Here is an 18,801-nt window from a genome sequence, read left to right as displayed (position 1 = left end):
TGAATGGCAGTAGGGTTAATTTGGATCTTTGGTCTCTGTGATTGAGGGTAATTGCGTGAAAGCTCCATAGCTGAAGGCCGTGCTGACTGGCGAAGGACCAGAAGCGAGGGAGTTATTAGAAATAATGGAATCCGCGCCGAGCCGTCATAATAATCAATAAAACCGATAACGTTCTTCCTGTGAACTGCCTGAGCTCGGGTACACAGCGAAGTGGCATGGACAGCATGCCCAGTCATGTACCACAATAATTAAAAACGAAGCAAAATAATTAAATTTAGGGTATCAGTGATGACACACGGAAACGTGTAACTGCTTTCAAAATGGTTATCTCAGAGCAAGGTCTAAAGCACACACGCAGACGAAATTGTCAACAAAAAGTCAGCCTTTTGGCGTCGGGTTCGACATTCAAGTGTCTTTTAAAACAACATGAAAAGGCAAAATCAGTTATGGGACTGTGAGACTACATGATATGTGAGGTAATGCTATGGATATTGGGATGTGCCTGTGCAAATTACACCAGCATACAAAAGGTCAGCGTCTTCTGAGCTCCACTGGTGAATAGTGTCAGTGGACTACTTAATAATTATGACTTCCCTGGAATGAAAAAGTCCAACTCTCTAGAAATGCCAGTTCCTTTTTAGAATCCAGACTCAAATCTGGTGATGTTCACAGTCTCTGAATATGTACTGAGTCATCTTGGATGGATTCAGAAGAAGATGATGCATTCCTATCCAAGGGCAAGATATTAGAGTGAGGTAAATTATCTAATGAACAAAAATGTGTCTATTTTTGATTCGTTCGCCAGAGAAGGTCTAGACTGAGAGTCTCAGGGTGCAGAGTCTTGTCAACACCCCCCCCCCCATGTAAAATAAAGCTTATTGGTACACAGCAGTGTCTGCAAGTAAAACTGTGAAATATGCATTCACAAAGCTTACTGGACCGTAGTCCAATCAGAACAAGCGAGTCCTAGTCTTATCACACTGATTGCTGTGTTGTCACACGTCTAGCTTTTTTCCGACCAAGGATTCGGAGACGTTCATTGCAGAAAATTGCAGATCGCTAAAAAAAACAAAACAAACCTGACTGAAATCCACTGAAGCAAATGAGGAAATATTTCATCCTGTAGACTAAACGGCAGTACATGCACATCTAGATCGAACTTCACATCAGACAACAATAAAGCAACAGATGACTGTTCATTTTCTGTGTCACATGCGTGACAGAGCCACAATGTCAGCAACAAGCGATGTTTGAATTGAGATCTCCTCAATTCTATGCAAATTAGGTATGGCAAATTGTGCGTGACAAATCCAGATGACTGGCTAAAATGATTCCACAGACCGTCCCTTTGGTCCGGTGTTTTTTTTTTTTTCCACTTCTGCAAATATAACTTTAGTTCCTACATATAATTAGATCCCAGTTATATTTTGGAAGATAAGGAATATTTAAAAGCCTCTTGTTTTTGACTTACTGGCATTCGTACTTGGACTTGTCTTTGTCTTGGCACTTGGTCTCGCTAAATATGGTCTTGGATCGCATGCATGAAGTAATTCTAGTATTTTTTTTCTATAAACCATAACCTTATTGTTGGCACAATGCACAAATGAGCCAGCTAGCTGAAGTAAGGGCTTGGCATTGGAAAGGTTTTAATGGGATTTACTCTCAATCTTGTTTTCATTTTGTCTTGATTGTGACTTGGCTACGAAGCTAGCTCCTTTCAATTCAAGTCCACTCTTCCACCGACTGCATAAACCAGCTAGCCTATTTTGGTGATATTGCTGGCTAATCAAAGTATTCAAAGTGCTGTGCTGGGACATGAAGCTCAACTTTAGAGTCTGAATAACGGCTGAAAATCTGGTTTAATCATCTGAATGCGCAGCATTGTGCAATAAAGTCCTACTATTGGAGGCCTAGTTCTTTCAATCCATCACCAGTGGAAATAAAAAAGAGGCTTACCGTGAGTGGTGGTACTGTCGTGCCATGCCAATGCGGATCTTCACTCGAGGTCTCAGTTCCCATCTGTTCCCCAGACTGATTCTCACTTACCATTAACTGGCTCTTCGGAATCTACTTACAGTCAGTAAATGAGCTTGATGCTATATATTGGTGTATGTTTGAAATGTGATCATCATAATAGAAAAAAAAAAACAACAACAGATTCAATGATTTCAAGTCATGTAGTGTTGGGTTAGAGCTAAAGAAAAGTAGGGCATTGAGAACAGGGATGAAAATATAAAAGGGAATAAGGAGAAAATGAAATGTAAACAAACACAAATCCCATCCAGTCTGTTTGTGGCTTTTTTTTTTTTTGCAGGAAGATTTCACACACTACATAACAAAAGCTACATAACATTCAAAGAGCAAAAAATGTGACACGTATGAACGGAGAAGCTGCTGAATGAATAACGATGGATGATGGATGATGGATGGATGGATAGTTGACGGGGAGATACGTGATACCTTGAAGACCCAGGCTAATTCTGTCAGGAGTTTGGTGGAGGAGTGAGGCATGCATGTGTCTCCATGTATCAGTTTCATGCAGATTGAGCACAGCGATAAAATGGGGATGAATGGGGGAAAAAAAAAATCTATAGCACACTTCTGAAATTCCTCACCAACCCACTACCTCGTGTCTCACTTCTGTCAAAACACTCTTCATGACTAAAGAATATTTTTATTTATACAACAATATGCAAAAATCATCAATGTTTGGAGGTCACATGCACAAGTTGTCCGTATGAAACATATCTAGCTAAATCAGCCATTTTAAATCACAAAGGACAAAATGGGACACAAGGAGAAATGGGTGTGTTAAAGGATGGGGGTCATTCCGGGTTGTTTAGAGCAGAACAGTACAGAACTTCTGATGAGATATGGACATACTGGCTTGGGCAGTGCGCTGGAAGATCTCGTTGGTGAAGGCTCCGATGCCTTTGCTGGAAATGGCCGCCAGAGAGAAGGTGTACTCGGTGTTTGCCCGCAGACCCTCGACAAGGTACGAGGACCTGGGCTCGAAAACCTTCTTCTCCTGTTAATAGAAAACAGCAGCTTTATTCATTAAGATTCGAAAACTGATGTAGGGATGAAAGATAAAACAGAAGTAAAGGACATCTCAAAGTGTTTTATTGCTCTTATACCACAGCTTACTAGTTTTTCAATGCCAAAGGGGTGACTGTGACTGTGCACCGCCATATTGTTGCCTTAATTGAGTGTGTGTTTGTCAGAAAACTTTGGGAAGTTGGATGTTGCTTAAATTCCCCACTTTAGCATTCTGAGCTGAATGACGGCTTCATTCGGGGCACTTTTCCTTGTTGGAAATTGGATTTTTTGTGATTTGCAGCGTGAATTGAAACCCAATCAGAATTGAGAATTCAACATAGCTATGAAGAAATAATAGTTACATTCTTATATATTAGTTAAATTTTTAATTGTTAGGTATAAGCATGAGAAAAGATTAGATGCCGACAATCAGTTTAGGATGTGAACATAATAAATAAATAAATAAATAAATAAAGAAATAAAGAAATAAAGAAATAAATAAAGGTATATATATATGTTAAATGTATTGATATTAAAACGTGGCACACTGATAATAATGTACAGATACAATTTTGCAACCTGTCTTTCTTTAATAACTTTTGAAGAGCCCGTATCCCCCTCCTTCTAATATCTGTAATAATCAGATGTCTCACCTGCGTGCCGTGTTTGGCAGCTCTGTAAATGAGCTCGTAGCTCTTGATGGGCTCTTTAGAGAACGGCGGATCCCACATCAACTCGATGCTCGTATCTCTCACTTTGCCCACCCGGAACTTCCCTGGCTGGCCTGGGACTAAAACAGAGTTTATAAATAAATTATGTAAATTAATATGACATAAAAATGATTGAATTACAAAACCGTTTGTGATGAGCTCCAGTGGAACATGAAAAGCGGCGCAAGTGGAACGATGCTGAAAGGGTTTTCCAAGGTTAAAAGAAATTGCTTCTTAATTGGCTTAAATGAGTACAAAAAAAATAATAAAAATAAAATAAAATAAAAATACATTCCAGTTTAAAAAACATCATTTTACATCAAAGTTTACAGATTTGTAAAAATATGGATGAAAAAGGTAACGCTAGTCCCTGTGACTTTCCCTACATCTCTGTCTGCATCTCCATCTATTTTTACACACACACACACACACACACACACACCTACCATCAAAAAAAATTCCCACACAGTGGGTTTTATCTGTCCACAAATCTACTTTATGTCACTAATAATAAAGATAAAGAAAAGCATTACTCAAGGGTTCTGTGGAGTTTTAGTAGATCTTCTCTTTCTGACTGTCAACTTGAAACCATTTAACAAATCCCCCAAGTCATCTTCAAATAAATCGCTTCGTTTTATATCCAAAACGTCAAAAGACGTTATATGGCTCAATCTTTTGCTAACGATTGGCATTCCTTAAAGGAAAACCTCCAGCATGAAAGCTATTAAATATGCTTCTTTTGAAATATTTATGATGTGCTTAGCCATTTTGGTGCTAATTTATTGGATGGTGCATTTTATTTATTCCCATGATAAGTTAGAGGTTGTCAAGTGGGTAGTCAAATGGAATTACGGGTAAAGCCACTAACCAAAGTGAAAATACATCAACAAGCTCAGAAGTTCATTACATAATGAATCTTGGATGCAGACCTCTAAGTCCACCATAGTGTAGATTTAAAGAATATAAAGAAAATAGAAAGCTGGAAATGTTCTGCTCACCCCCAGGCAGGACTTTAACATGCACCGAGTCAGAGAAGGGTCCATCTCCGACAGAGGTGAACGCCAGCACACGGATGGTGTATGTCTCAGATGGAGCCAGGCTCTGGATGGTGGTGATCACGCTATCCTGAACGTTATGGATCTTCCAGTTGCTCATGGGCTGAGATGGGTCCGTGGTGTAGTAAACACGATAGCCCTTTATCTGGCCGTTGGGTTCTTCAGGCTCCTCCCACCTGACAGTTACAGCACTGGGCGAGATGATTTGAGCCTGGACGTTCCGAGGCGGGCTGGCCGGCGCCTGCTCCCCGGTCCTGGCGTCCACCTTGTTGCTGGGTGGGCCTTGGCCGATGGTGTTGAACGCAGAGACGCGGATCTCGTACTCGGTGTTGGGGTAGAGGCCACCGATACTGTAGCGTGTCGTTGTGATGCCGTCCACCGTCTCGAACTTACTGTCGGGTGATTTCGCCCGGTATTGAATGATATAATAGGACACGGGGTCTGGGTTGCCAGAATCCCAGGTGATGGTGATGCTTGTGGCAGTCGTCTCAGTCACGATGGGGGTGCCGGGGGCTCTGGGTAACGCTGTGACAGAATGATCAGCAAAGAGTTTTGAATTTCTGTACAGTTTGAAGGTTAATGGGAAAACGCAATTAAGAAAAAAAAAACTTACTTCTTGTACAAACAACCTATGAGTAAATATATACCTTCAGAACAGCAAATAACAGATGGTACCTTTCAGTTTAAGTAATTAAAAGAAAAGTCCTTGATTTCCAGACTTGAAAAAAGAAAAATACTAATCGTGACTTGACAGAACTGCCTGAAGAAAACAGAACCCAGTTTGAGAATACGCCTTTGCTTACATTTAACGATGACCTGAGCCACAGCTTCTATAATCCCCAAGCTGCTCATAGCCACGCAGGTGTAGTTGGCTGACTCGCGGACGCCGTTCAACTCCAGAACGTTCCGTCCGACCGGCATCTCCTCTTCGGGCGTCAGGTCTTCGGAGTTCAGCATCCATTTCACGTAGGGCATGGGGGAACCCACTGCTACACATGTGATATTTACGCTTCCTCCTGGCATGATCTCGTGACTCGAGGGTAGGATGGTGAAACGGGGCGGAACGCGGCGAACTGCAGCACAGAACAAGACAGAAGAAGAGACAGGGATAACAATAATGGCAAACGAACATGTGGGGGGTTACAGATATATATTCAGGTAGATACAACGGAGGAGCTGGACATCGGAATTGACAGAAAAAAAGCACATCTATAAGGTCATATTGCAAACAATAAAAGGTATGGTATGAGACGACATGACGTAGGGATGTGAAAAAAAAAAAAAAAACGGAATATGTACGAGCTCGGAATCTAAAGGCAAACGAAAGGTCACGCAGTTGGTAAAATAAAAGCACTATCGCAAGCTGAATTCTAAACAAATGCAGGAGTGATATAGGGCATTCATTAACATCGTACCTGCAGGGTTTAATAAGACGCTAAGCGAGCTATGTAGAAGAATTGTAAAAGTCAAAAACACAATGTTAACACGAGAGGTTTCCTTCTCGTTGCCAATTTTTTTCACCCAGGAGATGTTTTAGAATAACATCGCACTGCCATTAGCAACTCAGTCAGGAGCGAGTGGGAATAATAACGCTGCATATTTCTTTTTAACAGTCGCCCTGTTCCGGCGAGCTTTAATTTCGCCTATTCGGCGGCAGCTCTCGCAGCCGATCTGAAATGCCCTCGGCTTCGCCCGCACAATGACAAATTTAAATGGGATTTTTTTTTTGTGCCGGCTTCAGGGCCGGGCTCGATCCGACAGGGCCCTTTGAAGATCAGACGTGGCTCGGATCGATACGTGCAGCTATCGATCTCATGGCCAGTCCGGTTTGGGCTGCGCTCATCTATTGAGCATGGCAGATATGGATTGGCAAAAACTGCATGAGGGAGCAGGACAACGTGGGCTGCCTGGGATTGTGGGAAATGTTTGGACTTTGCGTAGGACATCGCGTAGGTTTGGCAGATTTAAAACTATATATTAACAAGCGGAAATGATATTCTAAGGAAAGCTGTGTATGGTTTACTCAGTAAGTGTCAAGCCACATCCAAAGAAAGCATAATTGGTTTAATTATTTCACTAATTATGCACTGATACTGCAGTTTCTTTTTTTAAAAAACTCGAAACTATTCATGCTCCCCAACTAGAATGAAAAATAAAATGATTGCAGGACAAAAAACGACACAGATCCACCTACTTTTTCATTAAAAAAAAAGGTGTGAAATGACACTACCTGCTTTTTCTCTGTAGGCTTCTCACTTGTTCTAATCTAAAACGCTAAATTTGTGTTCAGTAAAAAAAATTCAGCGCTATATATTACAAAGAAAAGACAGAAGCAGCGCTAACACTTCCCCCATTTTCTTCTATAGGACATTAGTAGTAAATTCTATCCAAAATAATATTGGCCCCTTGTGCTCTTATGTTATAGCATGTGTTTGTTGCTAGTCAATTAAACAATAATGATTCTTGACATTACAAAAATTCATATCTTGTTGTTTTGGTTGTTTAATATTAGGAGCTTTGCTTCAGAACTGATCTTCTATTATTTTAGTAGCAGTAAAATAAGCAGAATGATACATTACTAAGTTCTTTATATTTAAAGTAAAGTATAAGACACCTTGTGTTGTGCTCCGTGTGTGTGTGTGTGTGTGTGTGTGTGTGATGCAAACACACCACAAGGCAGCAAAGCTCCTGCTGTCAACACTATTCAAAAGGGAAAAAACTGCCTCTACTCTCTCCTGGCAGATCTAGCTCAGTCTGAATAAGTAAATAAATAAATAAACAGATTAAATAAATAAGTGACGAGAGAACAAAAGAAGAAGAAGAAGAAGAAGTAGAAGAAAAAAAAAAACGAACTGAAAGTTATGGTAATGTACTATGTGCCAATTCCTTACACAAGGGAAAGAGAGATGGAATGTGGAGATGGAAAGGAGACGTGTATTGGGGAAGAAGGAAAGAGGAGTGAAAGGTGTGTGTGTCGGAAGAAAGTAAGAGCGCCAGAGAGAAGAGAAAAGAGTAATGAGGAAGAAGGGATGCTAAGACACGTTCTGAGCGTTCAACACTGCTTAGTGGATTGATGAAACGTCCAGGTGACTGTCAGGTTTATTTGGAGAAATATCAAGCATTTAGGACGTCCAAGCTTTCCGTTAAAAGCAAACGCCCGGGACAGGGGGACAGGGGACAGAAAGCAAACATGGACAGACTGGTGAGAAAGGAGAGGGGGAGGAGGTATGGATCACCAAAACCTGATAAGACAAAAAGGAGGAAGTCGGAGGCAAGAACTAGGGCGTACAACTGAAGAACTGCTTTTTCAGGTAAAAAAAAGAAAAAAAAAAACTTGTTCATTGTGAGTCAGCAGGAGGACAATACATACAATCATGCAGATACAGGTCAAGCTCTTCAAAAAGATGATCTCGCTCTGAAAATGGTCTTGATTTGGAAAAAATGGCACTAATTTTCAGCCTGTGTCTGCTGTCTGGGCAGCAGTAGAACCTGATGTGATCTGATGATGATGTGAAGCTCATCCACCTCAAGCTTTAAACTTTTCTGAAATGCTTTTCAGCTCACCGCGGTTGTAAACAGTTGTTATTGTGTGTGAGATTCTCTCTCTCTCTTAAGCACTTTCAACGTTTTTTTTCTTTTTAAACTTTAGAGTCTGCAGTTTGTGTGGAAAATCCCAGGAGATCCACGCTGTTTGAATATTAGCTGAAGCTCTCGTATCTGCATGATTTTACGCACTGCACCGCTGCCGCACTAATGGCCGATTGCATGAATATGTACGCTAGGTGAACTGGTGTTCTTAAACAGTATTTCCATATTTAAGAATTAGCATCATCGAACATAAAAAGTTGCACTGCAGTTACGTGACGAGATTTCTGCCTTAAGATTTTTCTTCAAAAGCGCTTAAATCTCAAGAAGCGCCACTTAAACCCGTGACACGCTTCTACTGTGTTTCTTGTACACATCCTACAAAGGAGAAACATTAAATTTAATGAAGCGGTTCAAGCCCAGATTCTTGTTTCTTGGGAGTAGGTTTTTGCGAGAGTCGAGCCAGGTCTCTGAGCAAAGCACGTATTTGATTTCGTGGCTTATGGGGGATTCACTGCTTAGGATCATGTTTTAAATGGCAGCTTTGGCCTCGGGGAGAATATATAAGCCCGTAAGACTAGTGAGGAACACAAATACATCCGCTTCAGGTTAAGCTATTCAAGCTCAGGCTATCCTTGCTAGGTAATCAGGTCACCAGCTTTATGGAGATTAGAGATTTGGGGGGGGGAACAAAAGAGGGAACGTCGTCTACGGATGGCGCTCATGAGGTAGCTACGCTGGTGGGGATGTGAATGTAGATGCGACCGTCAGCTGTGGAGCGTTCCGGCCGGCTGGGTGAACCGTGTCTCGTTATGAATGCTACAGCTCACAGATTATTCAAACGCTCACAATCATAAATACATTTCAGTTTTCATACACCACAGGGTTTTGCATGCGCCGGAGGATACCCAGAATTGGACAACGAATTACGACATAAAAACGAACGTTAAGCCTAAAACAGTCATTGCCTTGATTAAAGACGGGTGTTGGTAAAGAATAAGGAGTGCATGCACAGCTATGAATCATCAGCGGAGGCATATTTAGACAGAGCTCACAGCACTGCGCCAAAAGCAAGCAACATTCACAGCATGCAGCATTCAATCCAGACTCTTTCCAATTCAGTCTCGCAAATGCAGCAAGCACAGAGAAAACATTCCAAATAACTGTTTTTCAATATAGGCTAATGGCATGATTACCATATCTTCATTGCACACTGATGTATAAACACAAGAAGAAGAAAAAAAAAAAAAACCCATCCATACTTGTATTTAGCAGATCTGATTCAAATGGCTCTTTTAAACTGTTTATAATAAACATGGGTTTGGACTAGCCGGCTGTCTAGACATGACAAATATCGGCTTTGCTATTAGGAAAACATCCGAAGCAGTGTTTTTTTTTAACGTTAAAGTGCTAATAGCCCTGCTGTCCACCATTTTATTTAGCTGAATGGGATCTGGCCTTGTAAATCAGACGCATTAAAACTATATTCTCATGCTTTCTCTCGTCGAGGTCCACGCTGGCAATTGGCTTATAATATTTTTACAGCCTCTATAAGTGCAGCAATAAAGCATTAGCTTTCAAACAAGAAGCCGGGGTTAAGGCCAAAGGGCGGCCATTTTCTAGACAGCTGGAGGAAACGGCAGGAGACTGTCTGTGCCGCATCCAAATGGCTCCGGAATCTCTGCTATGGCCTGTCATATCCTGAAATCATCAGAAAGATGTCTTCTTGACAAAGATCTGAGATCAGTATGAGGATGGGGAGTGTTGAAATTTGTTTTTTTTTTTTGTTTTTTTTTAAAAATGGGGAAACTTAATATTATGGAATTTTACAGTATCTTCTAACAACTATTCAACTATATTGAAAAAGAAAAAAATGCCTAGTACTATTTCCTTTTATTTTTACCTCTTAAAAAGTATTGTATAACCTATTTAACACTGTTCCTTGACATCATTTGTACCAGCACTGCATAATATTAATAATAATATTCACCTCAATACCAATTATTGTCTCAGCATTACCTGAAGTGCACATTATTGGAATGATTGGCAGATAAATAGCAGGACCTCCGGCAAATTCCAGCTGTGTATGAGAATGAGGTTAGCTCGAGCCGTTGAAAACCTAGCTTTAAAAAGGCCGGCGATCTAACGACATGCTTTCATCTGACTAAAAGCAGACAGACACACAGCATGCGTAATAGTTTTTTTAAAAAAAAATACACTTTATGCTCCCTATAGAATGATAAGCACACCTGGAGTGATGGCTGGGTCTGCTTTCACATATCACTCTATACACATTAATGCTTCAATGCAACCAGAGAGCTGGAGTGACTTAAGTAAGGAATAAAAAATGGCGTGGTGTTATAGGAAAAGAAATCACAAAAGGCGTGTTGTGACGTCTCATAACACAAAGCGGACTACTCCTATTAGTATTATTATGTAATATATATTATAATACTTTTTATCCATTTATGGTTTTAATGGAATATTCTAGAACATCCTGTGATCAGGAACCGTAACTAAAGAAGTCGTTCCTCTCTTTATTCTCTATTAAAAAAATAAAAATAAAAAAATAAATAAAAGCCACGCCAGTCTTCATACATCTGCACTTGTTCTAATAATCTGCACCTTTCTAATAGGTTTAGCCCTAATAGTCCCGGTGTATGAGTCGTTACTATAGGAACTATAAAATATTAGGAGCTTATTAATATAAACTGTGATTCGCCTGGCCACAGGGATCGTGCTGCTTTCCGGAGCAGGGAGAACTCAACAGAAATCTCCTACATTTTAATGGCGTGATGCCTGCAGGAAACTAAAACTTAAAACCCGGTTCCTTTCTAAGAAAAATCGAACTGAGGAACAATGAGCATGTCTGAGCACACTCCACATAAATAAAAAAAAAAAACCTTCAGAACCAGAACCACGTTATAAATAATAAATACATCACATCGCGACGAGAGAACGGCTAGCAAAGACGCCCTGAAGAAAATATGGGTATTCTAATTAGGCTTGAAGTTTTTATCAGAGGTTATAATTGTATTTTATCACTGCTTAATCCCTATTGATATCTTAATCCCTGCTGAATGCGTAGTAATCCGATTTCATAACCGTGCTGAAGGTGAGAACTTTTTAAGCGCCGATCGCTGGCGCTGATGACAGGGTTCTGAATATTCCTTGCCACTGTCACACCTACAGGCTCGCGTTAGCATAATCTGGCAGAGCGCTTTCAGCATGAGGAGATCTACACGGCAGATTAGCCGGGTGGAGATTACGGGCTTTGTCGACCACCGTAGCGGTTAGATAAGAGTCGCTCGTGCGCTGTAACCTGGTGTGCTGTGGAGGTTTGGACTTCTTTATAAAAATCTGTGCTAGAATGAATCCATTAAAAATGCTTTGCTTGAAGAAATATTGTGAAAAACAAGGAATTTAGCTAGAGATCAGGACCTAAATTCATCTCACCTGTGCCTTGAGCTGAATTTCTTATTCCTATCTAGAACATATTATTATACACACTATAGCTACACTATATTACCATAATACTATATGCTAATACACTTCATCACTGCTTTTATCCAGCTGCAGTGTTTGAGAAGTGCTACACTGTGGTTTAGCTAAGTGCTGCTTTATATTTTATATATATATATATATATATATATATATATATATATATATATACATATATATATATATATATATATATATATATATATATATATATATATATGTAATTTAGCTATCTTATTTTCTACACTGTATTTTACCTAGCTTGTTTTCTACACTGTATTTTACCTAGCTTGTTTTCTACACTGTATTTTACCTAGCTTGTTTTCTACATTGTATTTTACCTAGCTTGTTTTCTACACTGTATTTTACTTAGCTTGTTTTCTACACTGTATTTTACCTAGCTTGTTTTCTACATTGTATTTTACCTAGCTTATTTATTGTATTTTACCTAGCTTGTTTTCTACACTGTATTTTACCTAGCTTGTTTTCTACATTGTATTTTACCTAGCTTGTTTTCTACACTGTATTTTACTTAGCTTGTTTTCTACACTGTATTTTACCTAGCTTGTTTTCTACATTGTATTTTACCTAGCTTGTTTTCTACATTGTATTTTACCTAGCTTGTTTTCTACACTTTATTTTACCTAGCTTGTTTTCTACATTGTATTTTACCTAGCTTGTTTTCTACACTGTATTTTACCTAGCTTGTTTTCTACATTGTATTTTACCTAGCTTGTTTTCTACATTGTATTTTACCTAGCTTATTTATTGTATTTTACCTAGCTTGTTTTCTACATTGTATTTTACCTAGCTTGTTTTCTACATTGTATTTTACCTAGCTTATTTATTGTATTTTACCTAGCTTGTTTTCTACATTGTATTTTACCTAGCTTATTTATTGTATTTTACCTAGCTTGTTTTCTACATTGTATTTTACCTAGCTTATTTATTGTATTTTACCTAGCTTGTTTTCTACATTGTATTTTACCTAGCTTGTTTTCTACACTGTATTTTACTTAGCTTGTTTTCTACACTGTATTTTACCTAGCTTGTTTTCTACACTGTATTTTACTTAGCTTGTTTTCTACATTGTATTTTACCTAGCTTGTTTTCTACACTCTATTTTACTTAGCTTGTTTTCTACATTGTATTTTACCTAGCTTGTTTTCTACACTCTATTTTACTTAGCTTGTTTTCTACATTGTATTTTACCTAGCTTGTTTTCTACACTGTATTTTACCTAGCTTGTTTTCTACATTGTATTTTACCTAGCTTGTTTTCTACACTGTATTTTACTTAGCTTGTTTTCTACACTGTATTTTACCTAGCTTGTTTTCTACATTGTATTTTACCTAGCTTATTTATTGTATTTTACCTAGCTTGTTTTCTACACTGTATTTTACCTAGCTTGTTTTCTACATTGTATTTTACCTAGCTTGTTTTCTACACTGTATTTTACTTAGCTTGTTTTCTACACTGTATTTTACCTAGCTTGTTTTCTACATTGTATTTTACCTAGCTTGTTTTCTACATTGTATTTTACCTAGCTTGTTTTCTACACTTTATTTTACCTAGCTTGTTTTCTACATTGTATTTTACCTAGCTTGTTTTCTACACTGTATTTTACCTAGCTTGTTTTCTACATTGTATTTTACCTAGCTTGTTTTCTACATTGTATTTTACCTAGCTTATTTATTGTATTTTACCTAGCTTGTTTTCTACATTGTATTTTACCTAGCTTGTTTTCTACACTCTATTTTACTTAGCTTGTTTTCTACATTGTATTTTACCTAGCTTGTTTTCTACACTCTATTTTACTTAGCTTGTTTTCTACATTGTATTTTACCTAGCTTGTTTTCTACACTGTATTTTACCTAGCTTGTTTTCTACACTGTATTTTACCTAGCTTGTTTTCTACATTGTATTTTACCTAGCTTGTTTTCTACACTGTATTTTACTTAGCTTGTTTTCTACATTGTATTTTACCTAGCTTGTTTTCTACACTCTATTTTACTTAGCTTGTTTTCTACATTGTATTTTACCTAGCTTGTTTTCTACACTGTATTTTACCTAGCTTGTTTTCTACACTGTATTTTACCTAGCTTGTTTTCTACATTGTATTTTACCTAGCTTGTTTTCTACATTGTATTTTACCTAGCTTGTTTTCTACACTGTGGTTTACCTAGCTTGTTTTCTACACTGTATTTTACCTAGCTTGTTTTCTACACTGTATTTTACCTAGCTTGTTTTCTACACTGTATTTTACCTAGCTTGTTTTCTACATTGTATTTTACCTAGCTTGTTTTCTACACTGTATTTTACCTAGCTTGTTTTCTACACTGTAGTTTACCTAGCTTGTTTTCTACACTGTATTTTACCTAGCTTGTTTTCTACACTGTATTTTACCTAGCTTGTTTTCTACACTGTATTTTACCTAGCTTGTTTTCTACATTGTATTTTACCTAGCTTGTTTTCTACACTGTATTTTACCTAGCTTGTTTTCTACACTGTATTTTACCTAGCTTGTTTTCTACACTGTATTTTACTTAGCTTGTTTTCTACACTGTATTTTACCTAGCTTGTTTTCTACACTGTATTTTACCTAGCTTGTTTTCTACATTGTATTTTACCTAGCTTATTTATTGTATTTTACCTAGCTTGCTTTCTACACTGTATTTTACCTAGCTTGTTTTCTACACTGTATTTTACCTAGCTTGTTTTCTACAATGTATTTTACCTAGCTTATTTATTGTATTTTACCTAGCTTGTTTTCTACACTGTATTTTACCCAGCTTGTTTTCTACATTGTATTTTACCTAGCTTGTTTTCTACACTGTGGTTTACCTAGCTTGTTTTCTACACTGTATTTTACCTAGCTTGTTTTCTACATTGTATTTTACCTAGCTTGTTTTCTACACTGTATTTTACCTAGCTTGTTTTCTACACTGTATTTTACCTAGCTTGTTTTCTACATTGTATTTTACCTAGCTTGTTTTCTACATTGTATTTTACCTAGCTTGTTTTCTACACTGTGGTTTACCTAGCTTGTTTTCTACACTGTATTTTACCTAGCTTGTTTTCTACACTGTATTTTACCTAGCTTGTTTTCTACACTGTATTTTACCTAGCTTGTTTTCTACATTGTATTTTACCTAGCTTGTTTTCTACACTGTATTTTACCTAGCTTGTTTTCTACACTGTAGTTTACCTAGCTTGTTTTCTACACTGTATTTTACCTAGCTTGTTTTCTACACTGTATTTTACCTAGCTTGTTTTCTACACTGTATTTTACCTAGCTTGTTTTCTACATTGTATTTTACCTAGCTTGTTTTCTACACTGTATTTTACCTAGCTTGTTTTCTACACTGTATTTTACCTAGCTTGTTTTCTACACTGTATTTTACTTAGCTTGTTTTCTACACTGTATTTTACCTAGCTTGTTTTCTACACTGTATTTTACCTAGCTTGTTTTCTACATTGTATTTTACCTAGCTTATTTATTGTATTTTACCTAGCTTGCTTTCTACACTGTATTTTACCTAGCTTGTTTTCTACACTGTATTTTACCTAGCTTGTTTTCTACATTGTATTTTACCTAGCTTATTTATTGTATTTTACCTAGCTTGTTTTCTACACTGTATTTTACCTAGCTTGTTTTCTACATTGTATTTTACCTAGCTTGTTTTCTACACTGTGGTTTACTTAGCTTGTTTTCTACACTGTATTTTACCTAGCTTGTTTTCTACATTGTATTTTACCTAGCTTATTTATTGTATTTTACCTAGCTTGTTTTCTACACTGTATTTTACCTAGCTTGTTTTCTACATTGTATTTTACCTAGCTTGTTTTCTACACTGTATTTTACTTAGCTTGTTTTCTACACTGTATTTTACCTAGCTTGTTTTCTACACTGTATTTTACCTAGCTTGTTTTCTACACTGTATTTTACCTAGCTTGTTTTCTACATTGTATTTTACCTAGCTTGTTTTCTACACTGTATTTTACCTAGCTTGTTTTCTACACTGTATTTTACCTAGCTTGTTTTCTACATTGTATTTTACCTAGCTTGTTTTCTACACTGTATTTTACCTAGCTTGTTTTCTACACTGTATTTTACCTAGCTTGTTTTCTACATTGTATTTTACCTAGCTTGTTTTCTACACTGTATTTTACCTAGCTTGTTTTCTACATTGTATTTTACCTAGCTTGTTTTCTACATTGTATTTTACCTAGCTTATTTATTGTATTTTACCTAGCTTGTTTTCTACATTGTATTTTACCTAGCTTGTTTTCTACATTGTATTTTACCTAGCTTGTTTTCTACATTGTATTTTACCTAGCTTATTTATTGTATTTTACCTAGCTTGTTTTCTACATTGTATTTTACCTAGCTTATTTATTGTATTTTACCTAGCTTGTTTTCTACATTGTATTTTACCTAGCTTGTTTTCTACACTGTATTTTACTTAGCTTGTTTTCTACATTGTATTTTACCTAGCTTGTTTTCTACACTCTATTTTACTTAGCTTGTTTTCTACATTGTATTTTACCTAGCTTGTTTTCTACACTCTATTTTACTTAGCTTGTTTTCTACATTGTATTTTACCTAGCTTGTTTTCTACACTGTATTTTACCTAGCTTGTTTTCTACATTGTATTTTACCTAGCTTGTTTTCTACACTGTATTTTACTTAGCTTGTTTTCTACACTGTATTTTACCTAGCTTGTTTTCTACATTGTATTTTACCTAGCTTATTTATTGTATTTTACCTAGCTTGTTTTCTACACTGTATTTTACCTAGCTTGTTTTCTACATTGTATTTTACCTAGCTTGTTTTCTACACTGTATTTTACTTAGCTTGTTTTCTACACTGTATTTTACCTAGCTTGTTTTCTACATTGTATTTTACCTAGCTTGTTTTCTACATTGTATTTTACCTAGCTTGTTTTCTACACTTTATTTTACCTAGCTTGTTTTCTACATTGTATTTTACCTAGCTTGTTTTCTACACTGTATTTTACCTAGCTTGTTTTCTACATTGTATTTTACCTAGCTTGTTTTCTACATTGTATTTTACCTAGCTTATTTATTGTATTTTACCTAGCTTGTTTTCTACATTGTATTTTACCTAGCTTGTTTTCTACACTCTATTTTACTTAGCTTGTTTTCTACATTGTATTTTACCTAGCTTGTTTTCTACACTCTATTTTACTTAGCTTGTTTTCTACATTGTATTTTACCTAGCTTGTTTTCTACACTGTATTTTACCTAGCTTGTTTTCTACACTGTATTTTTACCTAGCTTGTTTTCTACATTGTATTTTACCTAGCTTGTTTTCTACACTGTATTTTACTTAGCTTGTTTTCTACATTGTATTTTACCTAGCTTGTTTTCTACACTCTATTTTACTTAGCTTGTTTTCTACATTGTATTTTACCTAGCTTGTTTTCTACACTGTATTTTACCTAGCTTGTTTTCTACACTGTATTTTACCTAGCTTGTTTTCTACATTGTATTTTACCTAGCTTGTTTTCTACATTGTATTTTACCTAGCTTGTTTTCTACACTGTGGTTTACCTAGCTTGTTTTCTACACTGTATTTTACCTAGCTTGTTTTCTACATTGTATTTTACCTAGCTTGTTTTCTACATTGTATTTTACCTAGCTTGTTTTCTACACTGTGGTTTACCTAGCTTGTTTTCTACACTGTATTTTACCTAGCTTGTTTTCTACACTGTATTTTACCTAGCTTGTTTTCTACATTGTATTTTACCTAGCTTGTTTTCTACACTGTATTTTACCTAGCTTGTTTTCTACACTGTATTTTACCTAGCTTGTTTTCTACACTGTAGTTTACCTAGCTTGTTTTCTACACTGTATTTTACCTAGCTTGTTTTCTACACTGTATTTTACCTAGCTTGTTTTCTACACTGTATTTTACCTAGCTTGTTTTCTACATTGTATTTTACCTAGCTTGTTTTCTACACTGTATTTTACCTAGCTTGTTTTCTACACTGTATTTTACCTAGCTTGTTTTCTACACTGTATTTTACTTAGCTTGTTTTCTACACTGTATTTTACCTAGCTTGTTTTCTACACTGTATTTTACCTAGCTTGTTTTCTACATTGTATTTTACCTAGCTTATTTATTGTATTTTACCTAGCTTGCTTTCTACACTGTATTTTACCTAGCTTGTTTTCTACACTGTATTTTACCTAGCTTGTTTTCTACAATGTATTTTACCTAGCTTATTTATTGTATTTTACCTAGCTTGTTTTCTACACTGTATTTTACCCAGCTTGTTTTCTACATTGTATTTTACCTAGCTTGTTTTCTACACTGTGGTTTACCTAGCTTGTTTTCTACACTGTATTTTACCTAGCTTGTTTTCTACACTGTATTTTACCTAGCTTGTTTTCTACACTGTATTTTACCTAGCTTGTTTTCTACATTGTATTTTACCTAGCTTGTTTTCTACACTGTATTTTACCTAGCTTGTTTTCTACACTGTATTTTACCTAGCTTGTTTTCTACATTGTATTTTACCTAGCTTGTTTTCTACACTGTATTTTACCTAGCTTGTTTTCTACACTGTATTTTACCTAGCTTGTTTTCTACATTGTATTTTACCTAGCTTATTTATTGTATTTTACCTAGCTTGTTTTCTACATTGTATTTTACCTAGCTTATTTATTGTATTTTACCTAGCTTGTTTTCTACATTGTATTTTACCTAGCTTATTTATTGTATTTTACCTAGCTTGTTTTCTACACTGTATTTTACCTAGCTTGTTTTCTACATTGTATTTTACCTAGCTTGTTTTCTACACTGTGGTTTACCTAGCTTGTTTTCTACACTGTATTTTACCTAGCTTGTTTTCTACAATGTATTTTACCTAGCTTATTTATTG

General features: G+C 36.5%; 1 protein-coding gene across 7 annotated transcripts in view; it reads right to left on the bottom strand.

The window, feature by feature from the left end:
- ptprsb (protein tyrosine phosphatase receptor type Sb) overlaps positions 1 to 18,801 on the bottom strand; it is a 166,736-nt gene that overhangs the window by 44,640 nt on the left and 103,295 nt on the right. For all 7 annotated transcript variants that reach the window (XM_058418955.1, XM_058418957.1, XM_058418954.1 and 4 more), the window contains 4 exons: positions 5,608 to 5,877; positions 4,748 to 5,329; positions 3,693 to 3,829; positions 2,884 to 3,028 (listed from right to left, as the gene is read on the bottom strand). In XM_058418955.1, coding sequence (XP_058274938.1) covers positions 2,884 to 3,028; positions 3,693 to 3,829; positions 4,748 to 5,329; positions 5,608 to 5,877 — 1,134 coding nt within the window. The remainder of the gene's footprint in view (positions 1 to 2,883; positions 3,029 to 3,692; positions 3,830 to 4,747; positions 5,330 to 5,607; positions 5,878 to 18,801) is intronic.

Source organism: Hemibagrus wyckioides, linkage group LG20 (genome assembly GCF_019097595.1).
Source record: "Hemibagrus wyckioides isolate EC202008001 linkage group LG20, SWU_Hwy_1.0, whole genome shotgun sequence".
Taxonomy (NCBI): Eukaryota; Metazoa; Chordata; class Actinopteri; order Siluriformes; family Bagridae; genus Hemibagrus; species Hemibagrus wyckioides.
The sequence above is the reverse complement of the archived record's forward strand: the minus strand, read 5'-3'. Positions and strand labels throughout refer to the sequence as shown.